At 39.3% G+C, this 27,494-nt stretch overlaps 3 protein-coding genes across 4 annotated transcripts; 2 read left to right on the top strand and 1 right to left on the bottom strand.

The window, feature by feature from the left end:
* The first annotated feature begins 1,501 nt into the window (after positions 1-1,501).
* On the top strand, positions 1,502-3,500 carry LOC115691746 (transcription factor MYB17-like). The gene is made up of 3 exons (XM_030618462.2): positions 1,502-1,807; positions 2,294-2,423; positions 2,617-3,500. The coding sequence occupies exons 1-3, from the start codon at positions 1,675-1,677 to the stop codon at positions 3,248-3,250; spliced, it is 897 nt and encodes a 298-aa protein (XP_030474322.1). The 5' UTR covers positions 1,502-1,674; the 3' UTR covers positions 3,251-3,500.
* Positions 3,501-4,021: 521 nt separating this feature from the next.
* LOC115691750 (remorin-like) lies at positions 4,022-7,096 on the bottom strand. Its single transcript, XM_030618467.2, has 5 exons — positions 6,898-7,096; positions 5,566-5,616; positions 5,230-5,317; positions 4,574-4,655; positions 4,022-4,329 (listed from the first exon to the last, which is right to left on the bottom strand). Exons 1-5 carry the CDS (start codon positions 7,049-7,051, stop codon positions 4,135-4,137), a joined length of 570 nt encoding a protein of 189 aa, XP_030474327.1. The 5' UTR covers positions 7,052-7,096; the 3' UTR covers positions 4,022-4,134.
* Positions 7,097-10,353: 3,257 nt separating this feature from the next.
* On the top strand, positions 10,354-26,961 carry LOC115691760 (tRNA-specific adenosine deaminase TAD1-like). Of its 2 annotated transcripts, XM_056304628.1 has the most exons (11): positions 10,354-10,592; positions 10,724-10,844; positions 10,938-11,137; positions 11,319-11,450; positions 12,079-12,192; positions 12,409-12,578; positions 12,651-12,730; positions 12,813-12,932; positions 13,013-13,100; positions 26,385-26,463; positions 26,890-26,961. In XM_056304628.1, exons 1-10 carry the CDS (start codon positions 10,415-10,417, stop codon positions 26,460-26,462), a joined length of 1,281 nt encoding a protein of 426 aa, XP_056160603.1. In that variant the 5' UTR covers positions 10,354-10,414; the 3' UTR covers position 26,463; positions 26,890-26,961. The 2 variants fall into 2 exon arrangements, with proteins under 2 accessions (XP_056160603.1, XP_056160604.1); XM_056304629.1 differs by lacking the exons at positions 13,013-13,100; positions 26,385-26,463; positions 26,890-26,961 and having other exon boundaries at positions 12,654-12,730; positions 12,813-12,936.
* Positions 26,962-27,494: the final 533 nt, after the last annotated feature.

Consider the following 27,494-nt stretch of genomic DNA (forward strand, 5'->3'; position numbering starts at 1 on the left):
ATCTTATGTTACCAAAAACCCGAGCTTTCCCTATTGTCAACGAGGAGTTCAATTGTCTATCGGACTCCATCTAGAAATCAGACACGCACTTTGCAGCTGAATATTCTCATAGTTGACCTGCACCGAAGATCACACCCTTGTTAGGGATCTATAACTCGGGGCAAAACGCGGTTTATGATTGACCACTGTTAAAATAATTAAATATTATATCACGTATTCATCTAACAGCTTAAGTTTTTAGAACGGTCAGCAGTGGTCTCACCAAAATCTCACATGGTATCAGAGCTGGAGGTCCTAAGTTCAAATCTTGCCAGGTCTCATTTGCCTTCTCAATTAAATATGTCCACGCTTAGTATTAGGCAAAAAATACCAGATTAAGCGTGAGGGGAAGTGTTAAAATAATTAAATATTAAATCACGCCTTCATCTAACAGCTTAAGCTTTTAGAACAGTCGGCAGTGATTCCACCAAAATCTCAGTGACCGGAACTGGGACTCTTTCGTGTCGATAATTTGATTGTTTATAAGAAAATAAAAAGTTCAGAGGGGAGACATGTACTGACTTCAAAGTCTGGGGGAGTCTTGTGTGATTTACTCTATAATTTTACAAAATATGTAATCTTTTTGGTGCTAAGAGAGCAACCTTAATCATATCGCGAAGAAATATATCGAGTAAAATGTCTATTTTTTTTAGTTAGGTGTGAAGTAGTCCAATCTATATTGAAGAGACGCAATAAGTGTGAACATTTGACTGCTTGATTATAGGCAAATTGTAATTGTTGAATAGGCTAAGGACAAAATCTTAACAAGACTTGGTGGATAAATTGATCAAGTGATCCTGCAATGTTTCATGTGTCTATCTTATATTATGGCAAAAAAAATAAAATAAAAAAGAGATAAATATGATCACCAAAGATGGCTCATGATCACGTAAAGTTGTACATGCCAAAATTTGAAATTATTTTGTCTCTGTTTAGCATTAAAAGAAAACTTTAGTGCAGAGTCATCGTTGTCATGACTCATGACAATAAAATCTCTCTCTCTCTTTCTCCATCCTCATGTCCCTCTTTGTCCTTCATCTTTGTAAGTATCCGCCATTAATGCATTCAGGATCATCTCCATTGCATCTTTCTCTCTCCACTTTCTGTAGCTTCTCTCTCATGCCTCTTCTGTGTTTCTCAGAGCTTGCACATTCATTGCCCCTTCCTTCTCTCTCTCTATGGCTCGAGAAAATATTAAGTGCATTCAATATATCACGTAGGATTTTAACCCTACACGTGTCCATATCGGGCCCACCTCTTACAGGTGGGCCCGATATGGACACAATTAGAGTGTATGGTTTATCGTAAATCCTACTTGGTATATTGAATGCACTTAATATTTTCACAGCTCGGTGATATCTTCTTTGGTCAAATGATGATCCAATTCATCACCATTTCCTGCGGATGTGACGGGGCCAGACACAAGTTACATTAAATGCATGCACGGCTTGAGGACCGCTGATATAGTCCCTCCACCTCCACAAGTTACATAATCTTCTTCTGTGTTTTTGTACTTTTTGATATTTTTATAGTTAGAATAGATAAAGTCTAGCCCTGTCACCTGCTGCCTTACTTTGCTCACTTCCTGTACTATCCTCTAGTTTCATTTTTTAGTTTGGATAAGCATTTGGAGAGATGGGTAGGAGTCCATGTTGCGAGAGGAAGGACTTGAAGAAAGGGCCATGGAGTCCTGAAGAAGATCAGCTTCTGATTGATTACATCAGCAAGAATGGCCATGGAAGCTGGCGTGCTCTTCCTAAGCTCGCGGGTAAAAAACTTATTTATGTTCCCTTTCCTTTATTGCCATTACGAGCATCATTTGCTTCTAAGTAAAAAAATTTCCAGACAACATTATGGAGATGTAGTGAGAATCACATTTCTGCTTCCAAGAACCATATGCTTGTAGTTCTGTTCATGTACATTTGTGTCCTGTGCATGAAAAAATATTTTGGTAGTTAACAAAAGGTTGAACTGCCACTTATATTCTTGCTGAGGTTGATAATATTGTACGCACTTAGACATGAATCACATATAAAGTTTAGTGCATGCTTTCGGTTTTTTACTTCAGTTTTCGTGCCATGAGCAAGTAATTGCATTCTAAGATCAGTTCAGTCCATGTTCTGCTTGATTTGGCTCACTCTACGTTGGGGCATATTTATCTGCTGTAGGGCTAAGAAAATTCACCAGATGCAAGAGTGAGCATGTGAGATATGAAACCTTTTCCATGTACACACTAAAGCTCTACGTTTGCTAGGTCTTCTTCGGTGTGGAAAGAGTTGCCGGCTCAGGTGGACAAACTATCTGAGGCCAGACATTAAGCGTGGTCCTTTTTCTCTGCAGGAGGAACAGCTTGTCATACAGCTCCACGGTATTCTCGGAAACAGGTAATTTTGTGATTATTAGCGTCTTATCAACACGCTAACGTCTTATGAAGAGTAGGAAGCAATGTTGTCATGCCAAGAGATTATAGTATGTTTGTCGATGGCCAGTGATTTTTCTCTTTCCCTAGTTGTGCTTGCGTGCTCTTTGACATATTGCTGTTTTTCTTCCATGACATGTATGATTTATGAATTTCAGGTGGGCAGCAATTGCTGCTCAATTACCCGGACGAACCGACAATGAGATCAAAAACTTGTGGAACACCCACCTGAAGAAGCGTCTGCTCCACATGGGTCTTGACCAGCTAACCCAGGCACCATTGACCCCTCAAGGGGCCATGACAAAATTGCCTGCATCTCCTATTACCCGACATATGGTTCAGTGGGAGAGCGCGAGGCTTGAAGCCGAGGCTGGGCCCGCCAGGGAGACTTTGCTGCTTAATCCACTGCCGCGGCGACGAAAAACCGATCTGGACTGTTTCTTGCGTATTTGGAATTCTGAAGTAGGGGAGTCGTTTCGAACCATCAATAGCAGAAGCAAAAGTGTGAGCCTCAGCCCGGTTTCTCAAACTTCTTCCTGTGCTAAATGTGAAACAAGCTCAGCTTCCACCACAGGGATTGGCGCCGCATGTCTCGGAGCAGATGCAGATTCAACACCAACTGATCATGAGAACAATGCAGATGGAAAGAGCAGTGAGGCAGAGTATGAAGCCCTGGCCACGTCTGAATTATCTGGCTCTAGCGAGTTCAACAGTTCGACAGTCACTGCACTGGAAATGCTATTTGATTTCCCAATCAACAATGACATGAGCTTCTTGGAAGGAAGCGCCTAATAGACCCGGTGTGTTGTTCTATTTCACAAGAACCAAACCTCCATGATCGTTCCCTTGGTAATCTTGTCTGAATACATTCTATATATTCTGAATCTGAAGCCTCTTTAGTTGAACTTTTAATCTGATTTTGGCATCCAAATTAGTAAAGCAAAGAATCCCATATCAAGTATATTTGATGTAGTAAGCCTCTTTTCAAAGAGCTGATCTGCTGGTTTTTTATGCAAGTTGCAATGGAACCCCTTTTCGTTCATTGTATTGCAGATGTGAGCTAGCTTGCACAATTCTAGTTTAGTACAGATTAAAGTCCTCGTATTTCTTTTTTTATTTGAGCCAGACAGATTAAAGTCTTGTTGAAGTTGGTTCAGTTTTCTCAATATCTGGTAGCTGATTGCGTCTTCTGGGTCAATTTTCTTCTGCCTACAATGATGATTTGTCCTTAAGCTTAACCCTTCTGATCCCCTCGTTCCATCTATTATTCTCATGCAATATACTCTTGTGAGGACTCGTTCCAGATGATGGCAGAATCAACCATCAGACCAAGCCCCAATCACGCGATCGCCATGGGAAGTTTCTTGAAAGACATGTGAAGATTCGAGCTCTTCTACATCATTCCGCTGAATTTATGTCTTGAACATAACAAGTAGATGAAGCCGTCTATCTATACAGGAATTCTCGACATCCAAACAAGGCGAGATTTTCAAACAATTCCCAAGTGGTCCTATAAGACTATAAGGCTTATTCCTTACCAAAACATATGGCTGCTACAACTGGTGGAAAATGAACATTCTGATTTTTTTTAACTATACACACTCAACAAACTGTGAATGGACACACAGGAACTAAAAAATCATTTCACCCTTTCTTGCTATGGTTCAAAACTGCCTTCAAAAGCACCCGACGAGCTTCTTCGGGACGTACCCGGTAGCACGGTGCTTTGCAGCCATTTCTTCTGCCTTAAGAATCTCTTCCTTTCGTCTAGCTTCAACCATTGCCTTCTTTTCTTCCGCTTCCCTGTGGATTAGACCGATCTTGTTCTTCATTTTCTCTGCATATTCAGCCTTTTTCTTCTCTAGTTGTTCCTGCAAGACATTATATTGTCAGGCATTGCATCTGCAAGACTGCAACTTTGTTCATACATCTCATGCATGTGAAGCGGGACAAATATCAAGACCTACATTGCTCAATGGTTCATGGCAATCTTTGCGTGTAATATAGGGGAGAAATTTGAGAACTCCATTTAGTTACAAAAATTTCGAGAGGAATGGCCCAAGATAACACGGGAAAAATCTGCCATGGCAAAACTTAAGAAACTTTTAAAAATACCTCCATTTTCCTCAATTTTGCTTCGGCAGCTGCCTTCTTGCTGTTTTCCCAGGAAGCAACAGCTGACAATTTTTTCTGGGCCCTGTTCAACATTTTAAGCAAATTCTGATATAAGTGTTAAAACCAGTATGATTAGCATCAAATAAAGCTCAGAAAATCACTTTAGTTTCTTCCTATTGCGAGCTAGAGTGTACAGTGCATGACCATTCAAATTACTGAGAAGATTCGTGGTCATGCAGTACAATTCAGGCATATCGTAGCAACTTGCAAATACAAATTTCCTCCTTCATAAAACAAGATTTAAGTCAAAAGATGTCTTCAGTATCTCTTGCAATTACAACATGGTTGCGTTTCACATTTCAAATAACTTCTCTCTTTCATGCCAACTTGTCAAGTACTTGGCAGTTGGGACACGCTGCACAGGAAAGCAATTGATTATATTGATCCTGAAGCCTAGCTGGGTAAGGGTGATGATTTTTCTCTTTAACTACTCCACTCCCAGTGTAGCTGATAATTGTTCATTTAGGATTTAGATGCATGACGAGTAATCCCCGCAACTCAATGATCTGTAACATCTGTTTCCATTTTTAAAATAACACAATCTATAACTCTTGTCAATGCTAATGAGGGCCGGAAAAAACTCTGGACAAGCTTACTTGTTCTCTGCTTTTGATTTTTCACTGTCTTCCCATGCCTTGATAAATGACATCTTCTTTTCTTTCTCAACTTCGGCAAGTGCGATGTCTGAAACAACAATAACATAGATCAGTGAAATAAATGTTGACATTCGTATTGTACTACAGATTGTTGCCAGCCAATGGCAAACTAAAATAGCTTTCACCATTCTGCAATTCAAACCAAGGAAAGCTATAGGCTCATTCGAATTCAAACAATTGCAGAAAGCTGGTTTCAAAATCGGAAAACATTTAAGATGGTCGTCCAACACCATGATTACTGAAAAATCCTTCCAAGAAGAACCTTTGAAGTCTCACCTCTGTCAATTGATCCCCCAGAAATTTTCTTTGCTGCAGCATCTGGAGCCTCTGTCAAAATTGAAACAGAACCAAACAGCAGCTAAGCATGGACAGTGATCCACAAGAATACATCTTCCAAAAAGTCACAAAGAACAAGAATGAAAAATAGGAGAGATACAGGATAAAATTGGATGCTAGTGAAAGAAATACTGTTTTGGTGCAGATGTCTTCTATCGATTTTTCTTTTCTTCAACCATTTTCTCCAGATCAATGCCAGAAAGAACCACATAGAAGTCACTCGTATCATGCTTGACTGGGCTCTAGTGATCCAACAACTAGAAAGGAAATTAATCTTGCTAACACCCGTATCAACATAATGGGTTATCCCAGAGCACTTGCTCAAGTCTTCTAATTATAGTAAGATAGCCTTTTCAAACATCAAGAATGCTGTCCTAAGAACATAGAAACACAACTTAACCTTTTCAAAAATTCAGAAAGTACATTGATTGTTACTTAACAAGCACCTGTTATTTTCCCCAAATATTGTCATCTAAATTCTAGATCACAGATTCGAACTTTGCAACCTCTTTCAAAGTAATCAGGTCCCATATCCGGAACAAAGAGTACCATCCCGAAGCAGTGAACGCAACGATCATTCTTTTCTGGTAAGTAAATAGTTTCATTAACACAAACCAAACGCGGGACATTGGCCTCAGATTCTTATGTTTGGTGTTCTTGCAACAATCATTTTGTTCCCAAAGAACAAAAGAAAAGAAAAGAAAATACACAGAGAAAGAGAAAGAAAGAAAGCAAGCATGATTGTATGCACATCACTATGTATCCAACTTTGGTAAAGCAGGAGCAGGAGTTGGACCCCAGTCCTATATCTTCGAATCCATGACATTGCCAAAGACAAAAAGTCAAAAAGCATCGCCCATTATCCTTTCCTAATTCTTTTCCGATTCTTTTTCTCTAAACTCAAAAAGACCCTTCACCTTCACTTCAGCAGCCAAGAGCCATTGCCTAAACTCACACCAAGAATCCATGAAACTCATCGCGCCGAGCTGCACATGAAATCGAACCGTCCGCATTGTCCAAGAAAAAGTTGAGTGGAAACAAAACGATCATCGTTCATAAAGTTTCCACGAAAAGAAACAGCGGTCGATTTTCGGAAAAATACAAAACGCAAACACATCTACAGAAAAACAAGGTCGACGAACATCGTCATCGCAATTACACAATAGACACGTTCACCTCCCATCTGTCGCGATGTCGAATTCGCTCAAAGACCACGAAAAAGAACTGAACAAGAAATTCAGGGTGTGCGTGCGTTTGTGTTTTTTCACTCACTTTCGGCAACTACGATGGCGTTGGATTCTTGAACCTTCTCCTCCGGCGGAGGAGGAGGAGGAGCGCCGACTTTCTCCTCCTCCGCGACAGCGGTCTCCACCGCCGGAGCCACAGGCTTCTCCGTCTCCACAATCTTCACCGCCACCTCTGCCATCTCTCTCTCTCTCTTCTCTCTCTCTCTCTCTCTCTCTCAGAGCTTGGCTCGCCGGTTGATGAGGATATTGCCCGTGTTCAAAGCGTCCTCTTTATAGTAAACCGCATACCGTGTGCCACTGTGGGAGCATACCACACAACTGTTTTCCCCAATCAAAATGGAAATACGCACGATGGCTGTTGGATCGGAGGGGAGCTCGCGATCCGACGGTCGACGTCGAGTGGCGATCGGTGTGGGGTCGTGTTTGCCGCGAGTGCCGACAGGTAAAACGGGTAAAATGGTGTCGGCACGTCGGGTGCCAAGCGACGCCGTTTAGCTGAGGGATACGAACAGTGAAGGACACGGCTGCTCCCCCTGGTCCCACTTTGCCATTAATTGCATTGGAATGAATTGAATGCTTTTACAAATTTGGCTAAGGCCCCAAAGGCAAATGGGATTCGCCTCCCACGCCCGTATGGGCGAGCGGCGCACCATTCCTCGCCCCCACCCCCAAATAAATTACAAAAGGACCTCAAACTTTAATCAATCAATATGTTTAATGTGATCCATGAATTTTTGGTACATGTTCAATTTAGTTTCAGCATTGAATAAATTAAAAGTTAAGGGGCCGCGTTGTACATTGAGCAAAATTTCAAGGATTACATTGAACAAATTAAAAGTTCAGAGACGATATTACACGTTGAGCCAAAGCTCATTTATGTAAATGATGGTGACACAATTAACTCCCGAATTCTAACTTGACTTGTAATGCCATCAATTTAGAAATGGGATTGAAAGAAAAAGATATCGTAAAATCCGGGCAATAGCTTGCTTACGAAAATTTGTGAATAGTATCGAAAAACTAATTTGATTTTGTTAAGGAAAGTCAAGGATATCAAATCGAATAAATTGAAAGTTTAGCAGGTTATATTGAACGCTGAGGAGTAAGACGAGAATGGCACGAAAGAAATTGGAAATTTAAAGATGTCATTGGATACCGAGCAAAGTTACTGGATCATTTACGTCCTTTCTCCCAAGTAGTCTCGAACGACAGCGATCGACGATTAGGGGAAACGAGTTGGCAACCCTCCGAATACAAGAATTAGGGAGAGTGGCTCGTAGCCTACATGATGACAATCGAGCCACGTGGGGGGTTGGGCCCACGTAGTCTTCGGTGGTTGTCCCCATCTGTCTCTCCGGGACGCGGTGGCCCCAGCTGGCAAAATCATCGCGCAAAATGAATAATTAAAATAAGATAAAATAAAATAATATAAGATAAATTAAAATAACGACCTTTTTCTTAGCTGGAGAAAGATGCCACCCGGCACCTTTGCCGATTTGTTGATTTTTCCCCCGGCCAAAAAGTGAAAGGATCTCGATTTTTGTCCCCATTTTAATTTTATAATCTTTGTAATTTTTTTTTAGGTCGGCAATCTTTGTAATTGTTATATTTTTTTTTTTGGGGTCGAATCTTTGTAATTGTTTACGAGGTGGTGTCTTTCTTTTGGAATAAAGAGGTCGGACGTGCTTTAGAATTTAGGCCTGGCGATTGCGCATTTGCAAAGTTTAGTTGATGATGGCTGCGTTTGGAATTAGCTTTGCCGAGGGGCTTTGGATGGCCAAAGTCCCTTGGGCTAAATTTTGGTGCTTGGCAAGATTTTTTAGAAACCTCATTGAGCCAAAGTTGGCCTTCAAAAGGCCAAAAGCCCAAGGCAATTTTGGAGGTGCCTTGGCATTTGGGCATTCTCGGCAAGCAACAATGCCGAATAAGTGAAAAACAATTTCTTCCGAAACTACCCTTATCTTTTTTTTGATTTTCCGGTTTTGACCTCGTCTATACTGTTTATCTTCTTCTTCGCTGAGACCTCAGCAGTGTGGCTGTGAGGCGACGGCGACCGGCCGGAGGGGGGTCGGCATGGTCACGCAACCTAGCGACCGTCGCTTGGGCTCGCATGACCGCCGTGAGGGGCCACGCGACCCAGGCGAGGGCCGCCTGAGGTCGCGCGACCTAGACGACCCTCGAGGGCCGCTGACGACCTAGATCTGGCGCCGCGCGGTGGTCGTCTGAGGTCGAACGACCTCAGGCAGCCTTTGGCGACCATCAACGAGAATCGCATGGGGTCAAGTGACCCCCGACGAGGGTCGCAAAACCCAGGCGGGGCCATCGACAACCTAGATCTGACGGCCGCCGGCGCCAGATCTAGGTTGCCAGCGGCCGCTCGTCCTTCGCCAACCGGCGAAGGGTTTCAACTTTCCTTTAATAAAAAATGAAAAATTTACTTTGCAAATATAATTTTTCCAAACACTATTTTACCTAAAGTTACTTTGCAAGGGACTTTTAAGTTACAACTTACCAAACACAATTTGCATTTTGAAAAACTCCTTTAACTTAAAGTCCTTTGTATTTTCCCAAAAACTTTCCCCCAAAGTGTTTCCAAACGCAGCCGATGCTGAGTGTCCCCGTTAATGGTTATTGGGTGGTTATCCCTAACGTGATTGCTTGTAATGGTTGCCTATTGAAGGGAAGGGGTGGATTGGATTTGGGTTTTCTTATCGAAAAGGATTAGAAAGCAAAAGCAATTCGTTGTCGTAATTAATGACATCGAGCATGTTAAACCGGCCGTTGAGCTCGAGCTCGATTGGGCTCTTGCCTCTCAAACTTTGAATTTTTTTCTTTTGTCGGAAAAAAGGCCATTTCATTCAACTAACGTCACAAAAAGAAAACATGAGTTTTTGAACATAAAAATTCCCATAAAAGCGAACGTGGTTTTGACGTTGGGTTTTTGCAATCAATCCGCAATCTGGTTAGCCTCTCTCGGATAGTGGGCCGCTTCTATCGACTTGGACAGGGCTAAGCGTTGCTTGCAATCTTCAATCACGGCCTGTAGCTCCCATGGGCTTGGAAGAGAGCCCGCAATAAACGCTAGGGCCTCGACTATAGCTGAAGATCGACTACAGCCGATCGGGTCTTCTAGCTTTTTACGAAGTTTTAAGCGCATAAATCAGATATATACTTTGTAGGGTCATGTCATTTCGTTGATCGGTAAGTTTCGATTATGGACACTACACATATTTAATTTTCGTTAAGTTCATGCGAAGATCGCGTTCACAATTTGTAACCCGTCGATCAGAGGCGTGGTCGGAGGATGGGGAAAGCACGACGCTGAGGGTGTGGATCTCATAGGTCCATTAAAATCTGATTATGGGCCTAGTGGTCCATAACTTTCACCGGTTTTGGGCCCAAATTTGAGAGCAGAACCGGCCCATTACTTCAAAGCAGCGTCCGCACGAGCAGAACGAGACACTAGTCTCCCTCCATCATTTCGTCGTTTCGCAACTCTCTCGGGCTCTCGCCTTCCAGTGATCTGAGGCGGAAGCCTGCCGATGAGCTCGCCCGGCGAAGCGAGCGCCCCGTCCGCTCCGGCGAGCGGCGGCGGCGCCTTCGCGGAGAGGGCCTCCGAGAAGGTCCTATCTCGCTACCGGGCTCTGCCGAAGAAAGGGAAGCCTCAGGGGCGCGAGGTCACCGGCCTCGCCGCCTTCCCCTCCTCCTCTCCTTCTCGAGGTTCTCCTCTCTCCCGCTCTCTCTCCCCGCGTTTTCCTGTCGATCGAGCTCGAGTCTGTTGCTTCGATTCGTTTGTTGGTTCTGATAGGATGGAGCATGATTCTGTTTTGTCTCGTGAGCCTCTCTCTCAGAACTGGAAGTGGTTTCGCTCGGAACGGGGACGAAGTGCATCGGGCGTTCTTTGCGGAGCCTCCATGGCGACGTCGTGAACGATTCTCATGCTGAAATCATCGCGCGGAGAGCTCTGATGAGGTCCTGTTCATCGCTAGTTTGCTCTTGCCGCTCACTTCTCCTTTTTTTGCATTTTTTTGGTGACTTCTAAGACGTGAGTTCATTTCGAACCAGGTACTTGTATGCTGAGATCCAACGACTTAAAATGTCTTACGGTAATGATGGAAAAGACCATGGAAGCAATCCATTTCAATGTGACGGCGATGTTTGTGATCGTAGATCCCCGCTTGAGCCGATCCTAGAAGGCCACGGCGAGGGGAAGTACAGAATGAGGGTGGGTTGGCAATTACATCTGTACATATCGCAGTTGCCATGTAATTCCTGGAAATAGCTCAGTGTTTCCCCTACTATGTTATGTTATGGTGCTGGGACTCTTTCTTTTTCTATCTGTCATGAAACAATTCATTGACTATGTTGTTGGATAATTCATCACTTCAACAGGCGACAATGCAGTTGAGTTTTATATGCTTATAAACCTTTGTGTCGCATACGTAGGTGGAGTCGCTTCTACCCCCTCCCTGTTGCCTCATAAAATATCTGCAATGATAGAAGAAGAGGAAGTCGAGGTACCATCAAAGGTGAAAGACACAGAAGGAGGGGTTTCAGTGGATACATTGAGGAAACATGGTAATGGAAGATTTAAGCTCCTTGGCTGATTAACATTTCTAGGATCTTCTGTTCTTTTTGGGTCCCTCCTGTTAGTGAATTATCTGGACGATTCATTCTCATGCAGCATCTTGCTCTGGTTTTCTAATGTGCCGGAACGATTTTTGTTCATCACGATTCTATCACATGTTACATTTGATGCTGAGATGCCCAAAGTTTATATTTTAGCTACAAATGAACACAAAATGATCCTGTGTGTGTATGCTGCTTTTTTGTGGGGGGTTAAGAGGGAGCCGGGTTAAGACGTAGGATCAAATTAGAGTAGACCAAAAAGGAAAAGAATTCTTACATATTGGTTTTCCCTGGTTGTCATTTTAGTAAATTGCTAAAAGAATTCTTATATGTGTACCTTTCTCTGTAAATTCATGTATTGACAACGCGGATCATTAGTTATTTTTTTTCTGTTGTTCGAACTGTTGAATTGAGAAGTGAACTTTACATATTACCAATTTACAACTTTATCGCACAATAGCTTGTGAGAAAATGACATCATGTAACTTTTCTTTGACAAGTGATGCAGCTTTGGAATTGAATCTCCTCACTAATTCTCTCTCTCTCTCTCTCTCCGTAAATTTGTTCATGTTTCCAGGAGATGACTTACCAATCATTGCCTCTATTCGGAGAAAGCCTGGATGTGGTGATACTACATTGTCAGTCTCTTGCTCAGATAAGATAGCAAGATGGAACATTGTTGGTGTTCAAGGTTTGTTCCTTCTGTCTATGAATCATCGGAAGCTACGGCTGGCTGCTTATAGGCTTATAGCATAATGAAACATAATCAACCTCCCGCTACTTTTTGGATTTTCCTCTTTTCTTGGTCTCCCGTGTGTCTTTTCGTGATATCATTGTTCTACATAGATTGACCATTAGGTATAATGACTGCTTTTACTTGGTAGCATTCTCATTTCTCTCCCTTCAGGTTCTTTGCTTTCCTACTTCCTCGAACTAGTTTACCTGTCTTCTTTGATAGTTGGACGGTCTCCAGATAATCCTGAAGACATGTTGGTGCAGAATAAGCCGCAGCATGCTCTATATGAAAGAACATCATGCTTTCCACAAGAGCAATTAAGTCCCTCTCGATTGAACAAGGTGTGTACTTATTTAGTGTTTATTGGCAAATTAATATTGAGTGGGGATGACTGAAATTTTGTATCCTCTTAGCAGCCATTGTTCTTGGTCGGCCCAATGCCTCCATTGGAATTCCAGCATTGTGAGAGTGCTGCTACAACTCTAACATGTGGGTGAGTTCAACTTTCTTCTTTTTTAAGCTGATATAACTCACATCTGCTAGATTTTTTATTACACAATAGTATTTAATTTCAGGTATTCATTATGTTGGAACAAGTCTGGGTTGCATGAGGTTAATCTTGGAACCGCGGGAAGGAAACAAGGTACCTCTGCCAAAGGGGCACGCTATCCATCTAGTGAGTCATCTCTGTGCAAGTAAGTGCAAGCTATGTGTAGCAGTTTTTGACTACAGTAGTACAAAATTATTGTCGATATTGGTCTTCTTCTTCTCTTAGGCGGTGGTTATTGGAGATTTTCTTGTCACTCAAGCATGAGAGTGCAGCCAACGAGCCATGCAAGGAGACTCCTCATCGAGAATACAAGGTGGAACTCCTTAGCCAAATAGCTATGCAACTCTTCATCTTACCGCCAAAGGTCCATTTGATAGCAGGCATGTCAATAGTGATGTAGCTAGCAAGGATCACCTAGAGAGGGGTGAATAGGTGATCTTAAACAATTTTTATCAATTTAAGCGGAAATGAATGATCACAGTTGAGTCTGAATAAAATTCAGATTCAAAACAGTTTATATAGACAATGCTCTTGATGTGCAGTATGTAAAGTAAAAGATAAGGGATAGAAAAACTGCATACAAGTTGATAGTAGTTCGACTTATAGCAAGCCTACGTCCACTCTCCCACGCTGACAGCCTACTGGCTGGATTTCACTATGTAATCAAGAGGAATTACAGATTCTGAGTGATAACACTCTTGTGTATGATAGGACTCTCTATCTCACACAATCACTTTTACAAAATGTCCCTCAAGATCTTAATATTTGGCTTAAGAAAGACAAGAAAAAGGATCGGAGTATACTCAGACTTTGGACTTGTTGATTCTTGATTTCGTACTTCCTTCTGCTCCTCGTAGATCTCCTTTTATACTCCTCCACTACCAAACTAGCCGTTGGACAGTCTTCAGAGGATCATCTTCTAATCTTCATCTTGGACAGACTTGTATAAAATGGATTGAGTAGCCGTTGGTTGACAAAATCTGAATCCCGCTGATTCTGGTCGCCCATATAATCAGAATCTTGGTTTTCATAAGTAAAGTTTTATCCGTTGTAATGCATACTTGTTATAGTATTTGATTGTCAATCAATTATAGATTTTGATTGAGACAGTCAAAACTTTCCTTCTGTGAAATCCATACCAGATCACTAGCTGTTGTGATACCTTCTGAATGAGTTTTGCTTCTGCGTCTGAAAAACTTCAGCGTCTGAAAAATTTCAGTGTCTGCGTCTGCATAATTACTGCATCTGAAGAATTTTTAATTCAGAACTTGAGTCAGTGTAGGTCTTTAGTAAAATCTGAATATTTCATAATAAGAGTCTGAATGACTTTTATGGTAAAGTCTAAAGATCTTATATCTGAGTCTGAACTTTTAGTTCTGAGAAATTTGTAAAGTCTGATATTTGCTTCTGAAGTTTCAGAATATATTAACCTGAAATGGAATGCATGTCAGTTTCACATAGAGAGTTTTGTCAGCTTCAAAATCCATTAGGAGTTTTCCTAAATAATCTTCCCCTTTTTTATGGTGACAAAACTTTCATGCAGATTCAATCAATGTCAAATAAATTTGAAGAAAATAATCATATTAAGCCCATGAAACACAAATATATAAATGTGCAAACTCGTAAGGTCTGTGTGTTTCTCTTCCATTTAGTATAACCTGTATAACCTGCATATTGAAGTGTTAGTACGACAATAACTGCATAATCTCTCCCCCTTTTTGTCATCAGCAAAAAGAATAAATCGATAATAAGAAGAATAAAGTACTTATATAAAGTATTCAAACAATCTAACAAAGTCAATTGTTAAGAATACAGATCAAGAATGGTTGAAAAAGAGGGTATGAAAAACAGGTTATTTCTTTGATGGGGTTCGAACAAGTTGAAAGTTTTCCAGAATAGAAACAGCTTCTTCAATCTTAATAGAATATTGACCCACAGCCTGTTCCATATTTGTAGAACATAGAGCTATAGCTTTCCTTAATTATGCCTTGTCTTTTTCTGCTTGATGACGTTGAGTCTGATTGTTTTCCTCAACAATTTTCTGAAGGTTCTTTACGTCCTCTTCAAGTGCAGCTTGCTTTTCTTTGATTTCTAGCAAAAGGGTCAGAATGGTCATGTTTTCTGAAGTCTGTCCCTGAATATTTTCTGGTCCATGCTGTTCGAACTTATCTCCTGCTTCTGTTGGAATCTCCCCCTGAATATCTGCATGTTTTGCAGCAGTAGTGTCATTCACAGTTTCTTCAGGATAAAATGGAGATTTACTTACATCTGTCTTCTGTGGAATATCATCCTGTTGATGTAGATGTGAGTCTCCAGATGCTAGTTCTGAAACCTTTTTAGTAGGTTCTGAAACATGTTCTGGACCAACATTCTGTCCTATTTCAAGGTGCTCTGTTTCATCATCTTCATCTTGGAGAAGAATTCTTCTTTTCTTCATGTACACTTTGAGTGGGCTTGAAGAGAGTCTACTTGCTTTCTGTTCCTGTTGTTTTTCTTTCCCCTTTGTCTCTGTCATTTTTCTTCTCAACAGATTTTGCTGCTGACTGCTGAGCATCCTTTCCTCTGGCTATGCTTGCTCTTTCCTTTTTATCATCAAAATGCTTCATCTTAGTAAGCAATTTTTCTCCAACAAACATATAAGGTACAAAGGTTTTGTACAACTCATCGGGAATAGTTATCCTTAAAAACATTAAGATTCGAGTGATGAGTGCACCATATGGAAGCTGTCCATTGTCCTTTTGCAGAGTTCTGTACATGTGGAAGATGATGATGTGTGGAAGAGAGAAAGATTGTCCATTCAGAATGGCCTAAATAAGCTTGATTTCAGACTTGGATAAGTCAGTTTTGGAAGCTGCTTTAGGCTTCAAGCAATTGATAATGATCTTATGCAAGATCACAGTTCTTCTAGTCAGATCATAATATGAAATATGGCGTTTAGAGCCTTGAGCAAAATTCTGATTCTCTGAAGTCGCTTTGGAAGCATCTTCTAGGCTCACTTCCAATGGAGTAAACTTGTAATTTTTCGCTTCAATAATCAGAGCCAGATCTTTCGCTTTCAAATCATACTTTTTTATCACCAACAGTGAATTGAAGCCAATTTGGTGACAAAATAGAGAGATTTGAATAAAAATAGGCAGTCAGTTCTGCATATACATGTGCAGATTGCAGACGGATTTCATAAATCCCCAATCTTTCATACAGATGTTTCACAGAAATGCCAACCTTTTCAAGATATTCAAAATCCACACTTCGATGATTCATAACTCCTCTAGCAAGTAATAACTGATAGTAGACATTGTGCTCAGTACTTTTGAATAAACCTCCATTACCTTGCACACCAGATGCAATTCCAACCTTCATCTCAAAATTATCAAAGAATCTAGCATCATCATCAGGAATCACAAATTTAGATGCACTGGTAGACTTAGGGCTTATGCGAACGGATTTCTTATCAGAGGGAGTGGATGGTTCCCCAACTTTCTCTTTTCCCTTTCTAGAAGAAGTCTCCTTTGGAGTAGTGCTGGCCTGATCGTGATCAGTTCCAGAGGAATATTGAGAATATTTTCGCACAAGGCTTTCTTCAGTGTGAAAGCCGTTATCTCTTAGACATTGACAAAGGACCGATGGGCGAATTGACATTCTTTCTCGGCCTACAAGTGAAACAAACCAAAGATGGTACATTCATTTGTCAAGAGAAGTATGCTAAGGAGATTGTCAAGAAATTTGGATTGCAGAATTGCAAGAAACAGATATTCCTATGTTTTTCATCCAAACTGGACAAAGATAAAAATGGTAAAAAGGTTGATCAGAAGGTATATAGAAGTATGATAGGATCATTGTTATAACTTACTGCATCTAGACCTGACATATTGTTTAGTGTCTGTATGTGTGTAAGATTTCAATCTGACTCAAAAGAATCACATCTTTTTGCAGTTAAAAGAATAATCAAATACATTGGAACTTATCCAATGATAGGTCTTTGGTATTCTAAAGATTCAGATTTTACTCTTACTGGTTTTTTTGATGCTGATTTAGCTGGATGTAAAGTGGACAGGAAAAGTACTACAGGAACATATCAACTACTTGGGAATATGTTGGTGTTCTGGTACTTAAAAAAGCAAAATACAGTTGCACTTTCTACAGCAGAAGCAGAATATGTGGCTTTGGGAAGTTGCTGTGCACAGATTCTGTGGATGAAACAACAGTTGCGAGACTTTGCTATTGAAGATTCAAGTGTTGCAATCAAATGTGACAACACAAGTGCTATCAATTTGACCAAGAACCCAATTCTTTATTCACGTGCTAAGCATATTGAAATCAAGCACCACTTCATTAGAGATCATGTTCAGAATGGTGATGTGAATATTCAATTCATTGATTCTAAGAATCAATTAGCTGATATATTCACAAAACCTCTTGATAAGTCTTCATTTGAGTATATTAAAAATAAACTGTGCATTACTTATCCATTTTCTTGAAGTATTTGTTGGACAGGAATTTTTCAGACTCAAATGTTCTCAGTCTGAATGTCCTTTTCAGACTCACAAAGAAAGGTACGTCCTTAATTCAAATTTTGGTAGGTATATTTTTGGCATTTCTAGCAGGATATTTTTGTATTTGATACTTTCGGAAGCAAATAAGGTATTTATTCTAATTTATTTGATTGATTGTTTGTGCTTAAAATATTGTCGTGATTGTTTATGCTTAAAATATTATATTTCCTTCCTATATAATAGAATCACTTATTGTATTTTCTAAAAGGGGTCTTTCTTTCCAAAACCTCCTCTTTTTATAAAACCCTATCAGCACGAAACCCTTTTTCACTCTAGACCATCACGACACTCAGAGTCTACTCCTCCTCCTTCTCCAAGATCAAATCTTTTCGACCCTGTGATTCAATATGCCTTTCAAAAGACTATTTTCGCGTATTCTCAACAAAGATTCAAAGTCTTCAGCACCAGCAGAGTACATGGAGTTATCAGACACAGAATCGGACCAACAACAAAACTCTTCAGAAGCGTCACCACCACAACGATCGTCGCCACCCAAAACCACCGGTAAAACTGACTTTCGCTTCAGTAGCATAAAACTTGTGTGGAATACTTATGAAAGTTTGAAAAGAAGTAATGCTTATGCATCGGTCCTTCGTCAATGTCTAAGAGATAACGGCTTTCACACTGAAGAAAGCCTTGTGCGAAAATATTCTCAATATTCCTCTGGAACTGATCACGATCAGGCCAGCACTACTCCAAAGGAGACTTCTTCTAGAAAGGGAAAAGAGAAAGTCGGGGAACCATCCACTCCCTCTGATAAGAAATCTGTTCGCATAAGCCCTAAGTCTACCAATGCATTTAAATTTGTGATTCCTGATGATGATGCTAGATTCTTTGATAATTTTGAGATGAAGGTTGGAATTGCATCTGGTGTGCAAGGTAATGGAGGTTTATTCAAAAGTACTGAGCACAATGTCTACTATTAGTTATTACTTGCTAGAGGGGTTATGAATCATCGAAGTATGGATTTCGAATATCTTGAAAAGGTTGGCATTTCTGTTAAACATCTGTTTGAAAGATTGGGGATTTATGTAATCTGTCTGTAATCTGCACATGTATATGCGGAACTGACTGCCTATTTTTATTCAAATCTCTCTATTTTGGCACCAAATTGGCTTCAATTCACTGTTGGTGATAAAAAGTATGATTTGAAAGCGAAAGATCTGTCTCTGATTATTAGAGCGAAAAATTACAAGTTTACTCCATTGGAAGTGAGCCTAGAAGATGCTTCCAAAGCGGCTTCAGAAAATCAGAATTTTGCTCAAGGCTCTAAACGCCATATTTCATATTATGATCTGACTAGAAAAACTGTGATCTTGCATAAGATCATTATCAATTGCTTGAAGCCTAAAGCAGCTTCCAAAATTGGCTTATCCAAATCTGAAATCAAGCTTATTTGGGCCATTCTGAATGGACAATCTTTCTCTCTTCCACACATCATCATCTTCCACATGTACAGAACTCTGCAAAAGGACAAGGGACAGCTTCCATATGGTGCACTCATCACTCGAATCTTAATGTTTCTAAGGATAATTATTTTTCTGATGAGTTGTGCAAAACCTTTGTACCTTGTATGTTTGTTGGAGATAAAATGCTTACCAAGATGAAGCATTTTGATGATAAAAAAGAAAGAGCAAGCATAGCCAGAGGAAAGGATGCTCAGCAGTCAGTAGCACAATCTGTTGAGAAAAGTGACAAAGACAAAGGAGAAAGAAAAAGAAGAGGCACAGAAAGCAAGCAGACTGTCTCTTCAAGCCCACTCAAAGTGTACAGGAAGAAAAGAAGAATTCTTCTCCAAGATGAAGATGATGAAACAGAGCACCTTGAAACAGGACAGAATGTTGGTCCAGAACATGTTTCATAATCTACTAAAAAGGGTTCAGAATCAGTATCTGGAGACTCAAATCTGCATCTACAGGATGATATTCCACAGAAGACAGATGTAAATCAATCTCCACTTAATCCTGAAGAAAATTTGAATTACTCTACTGCTGCAGAACATGCAGATTTTCAGGGGGAGATTCCAACAAAAGCAGGGAATTAGTTCGAACAGCATGCACCAGAAAATATTTAGGGACAGACTTCAGAAAACATGACCATTCTGACTCTTCTGCTAGAAATCAAAGAAAAGCAAGCTGCATTTGAAGAGGACGTAAAGAACCTTCAGAAAATTGTTGAGGAAAATAATCAGACTCAACGTCATCAAGCAGAAAAAGATAAGGCAGAATTAATGGAAGCTATAGCTCTATGTTCTACAAATATGAAGCAGGCTGTGGGTCAATGTTCTACCAAGATTGAAGAAGCTGTTTCTATTCTGGAAAACTTTCAACTTGTTCGAACCCCTTCAAAGAAATAACCTGTTTTTCATACCCTATTTTTCAACCATTCTAGATCTGTATTTCTTAACATTTGACTTTGTTAGATTGTTTGAATGTTTTATATCAGTACTTGATTCTGCTTATTATTGATTTATTCTTTTTGCTGATGACAAAAAGGGAGAGAAATTATGCAGATATTGTCGTACTAATATTCAAAATGCAGGTTATACAGGAAGAGAAACAGAAACACAGATCTTACGAGTTTGCACTTTTATATATCTGTGTTTCATGCGCTTAATATGATTATTTTCTTCAAATTTATTTGACATTGATTGAATCTGCATGGAAGTTTTGTCACCATAAAAAATGGGGAGATTGTTGAGGAGAACCCCTAATGGATTTTGAAGCTGACAAAACTCTCTATGTGAAAATGACATGCATTCCATTTCAGGTTAATATATTCCGGAAGTTCAGAAGGAAATATCAGACTTTACAAATTTCTCAGAACTAAAAGTTCAGACTCAGATATAAGATCTTCAGACTTTACTATAAAAGTCATTCAGACTATTATTATGAAATACTCATATTCTACTGAAGAGCTACGCTGACTCAAGTTCTGAATTAGAAATTCTTCGGACACAGTAATTATGCAGACGCAAACGTTGAAGTTTTTCAGACGCAGAAGCAAAACTCATTCTGAAGGTATCACAACAGCTAGTGATCCGGCATGGATTTCACAGAAGGAAAATTTTGACTGTCTCAATCAAAATCTATAATTGATTGACAATCAAATACTATGACAAGTATGCATTACAACGGATAAAGCTTTACTTATGGAAATCAAGATTCTGATTGTATGGGCGACCAGAATCAGCGGGATTCAGATTTTGTCAACCAACGGCTACTCAATCCATTTTATACAAATCTGTCCAAGATGAAGATTGGAAGATGATCCTTTGAAGACTGTCCAACGGCTAGTTTGGTAGTGGAGGAGTATCAAAGGAGATCTACGAGGAGCAGAAGGTAGTACGAAATTAAGAATCAACAAGTCCAAAGTCTGAGTATACTCCGATCCTTTTTCTTGTCTTTCTTAAGCCAAATATTAAGATCTTGAGGGACACTTTGTAAGAGTGATTGTGTGAGATAGAGAGTCCTATCATACACAAGAGTGATGTCACTCAGAATCTGTAATTCCTCTTGATTACATAGTGAAATCCAGCCAGCAGGTTGTCAGCGTGGAAGAGTGGACGTAGGCTTGCTATAAGCTGAACCACTATAAATTTGTGTGCAGTTTTTCTATTCCTTATCTCTTACTTTACATACTGCACATCAAGAGCACTGTCTATATAAACTATTTTGAATCTGAATTTTATTCAAACTCAACTATGGCTATTCATTTCCGCTTAAATTGATAAAAATTGTTTAAGATAACCTATTCACCCCCCTCTAGGTGATTCTTGATACCAATTGATGTAGCTAGCAAGGATTGTATCTTCTTTTCCTTCTTCTACAGATTCAACGATCTTTGGAGATTCTTGTTGAGCTTTAGATAACTCTTGAATATTGGAAGATGGTTCAGATTCATCTTTGTGAGTCTGAATATTTTCATCAAACCTTACATTCATTGTTTCTTCCACAGTCTGAGAATTCTTGTTGAAGACTCTGTATGCTTTACTTGTAGTAGAGTATCCAAGGAAAAATCTTTCATCTGCTTTCTCATCAAACTTACCAGAGCGGTCATTTGGATTTTTGAGTATAAAGCATTTACAACAAAAAACACGAAAATATGAAATACTGGGCTTTCTACCTTTGTAAAGCTCATAGGGGGTTTTCTCAAGAATGAGTCTGAGAAAAGCTCTGTTAATGATATAACATGCTGTAAAAATTATATCTGCCCAGAAATGAAAATGAATCTTGCTTTCAATCAACAGAGTTCTTGTCATTTTTTGCAAAGAACGATTTTTCCTTTCCACAACACCATTTTTTTTTTTTTTTTGGTAAGGACAACACCATTTTGTTCTGGTGTATAAGGAGTAGAAAAATTGTGTTGAAAGCCATTTTCCTCACAGAATTCTGAAAAACTTTGATTTTCAAATTCTCCCCCATGATCAGTTTTAATGCAGAAAATGGTATAACCCTTTTCATTCTGAGTTCTTTTTGTAAATTTTGAAAAATATGAAATTGCTTTATTTTTATGAGCAAGGAAGAATACCCAAGTAAATCTTGTGAAGTCATCAACAATAACTAAACAATATTTCTTACCATAAATACTTTGTGTTCTGGTTGGTCCAAATAGATCCATATGAAGAAGTTGCAAAGCACGATTAGTGGAAACATGATGTATAGACTTAAAAGAGATTCTTACTTGTTTTCCTAAAGTGCAGGCATTGCATATCTGTTTTCTTGTATTTCAAATCTAGCAGACTTCGAACCAATTTCTTGGTTGAGATTTTTGAGATTTGTTTCATACTGATATGCCCCAATCTTCTGTGCCATAGATCTTCATCCTCTTTGATTGAGATCAAGCAATGAGTGGAGTTTGGATTGACATCTAGAAGATAAATATTACCATGTGTTCTTCCTGTGAATATTTGAGAAGAATCTTTGCTTGTTCCTGAGCATGTATCTTCTTGAAAATTGATTCTGAAACCTGTATCACATAGTTGGCTTATGCTTATCAAGTTGTAGTTGAGTCATTTTACCAATGACACATTATTGATTGTGAGTCCTCCAATTTTAACCGTTCCTTTGCCAACTATTTTTCCTTTGTTATTTTCTCCAAATGAAACTTTTCCGCTATTCAGGCTTTGTAGTTCAACGAATATGCTTGGATCTCCTGTCATGTGTCTAGAACATCCACTGTCTAGGTACCACTTTTTTTTTCTCTTTGTGGTAACCTGCAAAAATCACAACTCAAGTTTTCTTTAGTACCCAAATTTGTTTGGGTCCTTGAGAATTAGTATAGGCTGTCTTAACAATGTCTCTTCGAATAGGTCTCCAGACCTTAGGACATTCATTCTCAAAATATTATGGATCTCCACATTTTGAGCACTTGAGTGCACTTCGGCCAACAGGTTTGACAAAATTCCTTTTGAAATGATTTTTATAAACTTGTCGAGGAGGTCTTTGCCTTAATCTCTCATTGACTTTTGGAAAATTAATTAAACTGTCACTTTCCTTCACAAATTCGAGACCAGATTTGTTGTAGTTTGGAATTTGTATAGAAAGAATATGCTTCAAGGTTTCTGAACCTTTTGAAAACTTGGAAGTAATTTCTGAAAATTCCTTTTTCAAAACATTTTCTTTGGAAAGAAAATCTCGATTTTTCTTGACTTGATGAAATTCTTTTTGAAGGAAATCGATTTTTTCTTTTTGTGAAATATCCTGTTGCCTCAGTGATGAATTTTCCTTTTTCAAAGAAGAGATTCTTTTAAGAGCAGCCTTAAATTCAAAGCATAATTCATCAATGTAATTTGACACTTCAATAGGCATTTCAGGATACTTTACCTCAATCTTAACTTTAGTATCAGAATCTGAATCTGACTTAGCCATCAGACAGAAGTTTGAAATATCTTCATCACTGTCTTCACATTCTGTATCACTCTAGGTTTCTGCTTTTAAAGCCTTCTTTGCTTTCTCAAATTTGGTCTTCTTTTTCAGAAGTGGACAGTTTGGCTTGATATGTCCACGTTTCCTACAGTGAAAGCAGATTACTTCCTTTGATTTTTCTGTTTCATCAAGAGCCTTCTTCTTCTCAAAAGGCTTCTTTCCTTTGAGATTTCTTCCTTTGATTTTCATCTTCTTGTACTTCTTTATGAAGAGAACCACCTCTTCATCATCAACATCTTCATCTTCAGAATCTGCATCAGAATCAATATTAGTTTTTAATGCAATTGACTTTTTACCTTTGAATTCATTCTCCTCATTCAGTTGCTCAGTCTCATATGATTGAAGAGTTCCAATTAACTCATTCATTGATAGAGGCATGATCCTTTGTGTCTCTCGAAGAGATGTTTTGATATTATCCGATTGCTTTGACAGTCCTCTCAGTAGTTTGTTGACTTTCATCGCGTCTGAGACTGGTTGTCCTTGGTATGCAAGACCGTTTACTATGTCAGCAAACCTGTTATACATATCAGCAATTGATTCTCCAGACTTCATTTTGAAGGATTCATATTAACCAAGCAATAGATTGATTTGAGTTTCCTTGGCTCGATCTGTTCCTTCATAAGTAGTGTAGAGAGTATCCCAGATATCCTTAGCTGATTCACAAGAAGCAATTTTTTTATATTCAATAGGTGCTAAGGCACAATAGAAAGAATAAATTGCTTTGGAATCTAAGGCTTCTCTTTTTGATATCTCAGTTTGAGATAATGGAGGATCTGCTGGTATACTTGCGTCTGCCTTTTCTTTTGAATAAGAAGATTTCGGTTTGACTCCTCTGATGATGACATCCCATTGCATGTGATCAATTGACTTTATAAATGCCTTCATCTTATTCTTCCAGACACTATATTCCTTGCCATCGAAATATGGTGGTCTGTTGTTGCTTTGTCCTTCAATGAGACCTGGAGCACTCAAGCTAGCCATATAGATCGTTAGCTCAGAAGTAAAACACTTCAATAAACGAGCAACCTGCTCTGATACCAATTGATGTAGCTAGCAAGGATCACCTAGAGGGGGGTGAATAGGTGATCTTAAATAATTTTTATCAATTTAAGCGGAAATGAATGATCACGGTTGAGTCTGAATAAAATTCAAATTCAAAACAGTTTATATAGACAGTGCTCTTGATGTGCAGTATGTAAAGTAAGAGATAAGGGATAGAAAAACTGCACACAAATTTATAGTGGTTCGGCTTATAGCAAGCCTACGTCCACTCTTCCACGCTGACAACCTGCTGGCTGGATTTCACTATGTAATCAAGAGGAATTACAGATTCTGAGTGACATCACTCTTGTGTATGATAGGACTCTCTATCTCACACAATCACTCTTACAAAGTGTCCCTCAAGATCTTAATGTTTGGCTTAAGAAAGACAAGAAAAAGGATCGGAGTATACTCAGACTTTGGACTTGTTGATTCTTAATTTCGTACTACCTTCTGCTCCTCGTAGATCTCCTTTGATACTCCTCCACTACCAAACTAGCCGTTGGACAGTCTTCAAAGAATCATCTTCCAATCTTCATCTTGGACAGATTTGTATAAAATGGATTGAGTAACCGTTGGTTGACAAAATCTGAATTCCGCTAATTCTGGTCGCCCATACAATCAGAATCTTGATTTCCATAAGTAAAGCTTTATCCGATGTAATGCATACTTGTCATAGTATTTGATTGTCAATCAATTATAGATTTTGATTGAGACAGTCAAAATTTTCCTTCTGTGAAATCCATGCCGGATCACTAGCTGTTGTGATACCTTCAGAATGAGTTTTGCTTCTGCGTCTGAAAAACTTCAACGTTTGCGTCTGCATAATTACTGCGTCTGAAGAATTTCTAATTCAAAACTTGAGTCAGCGTAGCTCTTCAGTAAAATATGAGTATTTCATAATAATAGTCTGAATGACTTTTATGGTAAAGTCTGAAAATCTTATATCTAAGTCTGAACTTTTAGTTCTGAGAAATTTGTAAAGTCTGATATTTCCTTCTGAATTTCTAGAATATATTAACCTGAAATGGAATGCATGTCAGTTTCACATAGAGAGTTTTGTCAGCTTCAAAATCCATTAGGAGTTTTCCTCAACAAATATGAGTAAAGGGTCCAAATATTGAGAAAATATCTCCGGAGCCCACCAAAAGTTCTCTCTTTGACCGGTCAAACTCGCCTCTTTTGTCCTTTTCTGGGGATGTCTTCACTACCCTCCCCCCACCACCGAGGCGGGCCCACGTGCAAAATCGATTGGGGACAAAAGCATTGGATCAACGAGTGGCTCTGGAGCCTTCTTCGTTAAAGGCGTGTGCAGCGTGTGCTCTCTCTCTTTAGAAGCGAGTGCCCCGCGAGATGGTAAATGGCTTTGCTAGGTTCGCGCAAATTGTAGGAACGTCCTCTTCGTTCGAAATAGAACGTTGGAAGCATATATTCTTATCATGTTGGTCGACTTGCAAGCGGCTGTTTCCCTTCTTCAGAAATCAACTCTCTCTCTCTCGATTTTGGGGGCATTCTCCTTTTTCAAATTAGGAAAATGTTAGAATATTTTGAGCAGGCTAAAATCATACGTGCTTTTAGGAAAGGAAACTCATGTATAGATTACTTAGCAAATTAGATGCATCATTGGATGTAAATGAAACTCTAGCATTAGAAAGGCCATTGAGAAGTCTGCTTAGCAAATTAGATGCATCATTTGCAGCCAACGAGCCATGCAAGGAGACTCCTCATCGAGAATACAAGGTGAAACTCCTTAGCCAAATAGCTATGCAACTCTTCATCTTACCGCCAAAGGTCCATATGATAGCAGGCATGTCAATAGGAGTTTAAAGGGTCAAAAAACAGAATCGGAAGTAGTCGCTTTGTCCAACAGACATTTAGCTGTTAATCAGTTGTTATCAGCTTCTTCACCTTGTTAAGTCTGTGAATGGATGACGACATAAGTGTAGAACTCTCTAATGATAAAGAACAATTTTCTCCCCAACGAAATGGAAAGCAAATTTGACAGTTTGTTTACTCTCATTTTGACATTGATGTGGCTTTCCCCCCTTTTTCCTTCTTTTGCTGGAAGGAGCTCAGTCTTACAGGTTTAGCTTCGATGGCTTTGAAAGATACACCCCCTTTTATCAATTGGCAGTTGAAACCTCTCAATCATGACGTGAGGCTTTTACTATCATTAGAATATGTTGTCAATGATCATAAGTGGTGTCCTTCCTTTGCTTGTCATCTCATTTTCCTTTTACTATACATTTTTGGAAGAGAATTTTTCTTTAGTTTCCAACTCATTATGAACGCTCTCCAGTTAATCAGATAGTGACAAAAATACTCTGATCTACCGAAAAGTAGAGGTTAAGCATTTAACTTGCTCCCTAAATGATTTGGATTCCCATAGAACTGCTGAAAAAGTTTTGCACTCAGCTATTCTTCTCATATGCAAATTGGATGTTTACCTTCTGAACATGCAATCCGGCGAAGTTTCTGTAGACTTGTTATGTTATTACATGTTTCCACTTTTGTCATCATATTGAGACATCAACTTGTAGCGAAGTTGTCTTTAAGATTTCTCTTATCTTCTGTTCTCCAGTTACTCTACTAAAGGTTATTCTTTTTCTCGCTATATTGAAATAGAAAGAATACAGAAAGATCTGTTGGTGAAGTGGCATGCATAAGATATCCATGTAATTCTCCAGTTTTCATTGATATGCCGTCATCCACAGCTCAGAATGCTTGATGAAAAGCGAAGAAGAGCAAAAGATGCCACGCGTTACTGTTATTAGCATTAGTGTTAAAAAGTAGCCGAAAACTGAAAAGTGCGGTCGGAGAGCTCACACTCGGGCTTAGGGTACTCAAACAGCTTGTGTTCGGGAGTTCTCCGTCTCTCAGTTATCCACAAGAAATTTCAATTTTGGATGAAGGGTTAATGGGTGCAGATTTGGGATTAAAGTACAAATTAGTGATTTTTTATGAAAAAAATTTAAAGTATAATTGGGACTAGACCTAAAGTTTTGGGTTTTTTTATGTGATAAAAAAAAATTAGGGTGGAATTGGGACTGCCTAAAGTTGGGGTTTTTTTTAGGGTTTTAGGTCCTGAAAATTTTAATTCCGAGACGATTTTTGCAGCGACCCAATTGGGTTTTTTTTTTTTTGGTCGAAAGCGACCCAATTGCGTCACAGCCCGGAATTTCTCTC

This window comes from Syzygium oleosum, unplaced genomic scaffold (assembly GCF_021117445.2).
Source record: "Syzygium oleosum isolate NSW1041296 unplaced genomic scaffold, Sole_v2.1 Sole_v2.32, whole genome shotgun sequence".
In the NCBI taxonomy this organism is placed as follows: Eukaryota; Viridiplantae; Streptophyta; class Magnoliopsida; order Myrtales; family Myrtaceae; genus Syzygium; species Syzygium oleosum.

What these genes read in the sequence shown, in the direction of transcription:
- LOC115691746 (XM_030618462.2), top strand. Translation starts at nt 1,675, where the DNA reads ATGGGTAGGAGTCCATGTTGCGAGAGGAAGGACTTGAAGAAAGGGCCA. An exon ending in TGCTCTTCCTAAGCTCGCGG is followed by an intron (nt 1,808 to 2,293) that starts GTAAAAAACTTA and finishes TACGTTTGCTAG; the next exon opens with GTCTTCTTCGGTGTGGAAAG. An exon ending in CACGGTATTCTCGGAAACAG is followed by an intron (nt 2,424 to 2,616) that starts GTAATTTTGTGA and finishes TATGAATTTCAG; the next exon opens with GTGGGCAGCAATTGCTGCTC.
- LOC115691750 (XM_030618467.2), bottom strand. Translation starts at nt 7,051, where the DNA reads ATGGCAGAGGTGGCGGTGAAGATTGTGGAGACGGAGAAGCCTGTGGCT. An exon ending in TGGGGGATCAATTGACAGAG is followed by an intron (nt 5,318 to 5,565) that starts GTGAGACTTCAA and finishes TTGTTGTTTCAG; the next exon opens with ACATCGCACTTGCCGAAGTT. An exon ending in AAATCAAAAGCAGAGAACAA is followed by an intron (nt 4,656 to 5,229) that starts GTAAGCTTGTCC and finishes AATGTTGAACAG; the next exon opens with GGCCCAGAAAAAATTGTCAG.
- LOC115691760 (XM_056304628.1), top strand. Translation starts at nt 10,415, where the DNA reads ATGAGCTCGCCCGGCGAAGCGAGCGCCCCGTCCGCTCCGGCGAGCGGC. An exon ending in CTCCTCCTCTCCTTCTCGAG is followed by an intron (nt 10,593 to 10,723) that starts GTTCTCCTCTCT and finishes CCTCTCTCTCAG; the next exon opens with AACTGGAAGTGGTTTCGCTC. An exon ending in GCGCGGAGAGCTCTGATGAG is followed by an intron (nt 10,845 to 10,937) that starts GTCCTGTTCATC and finishes ATTTCGAACCAG; the next exon opens with GTACTTGTATGCTGAGATCC.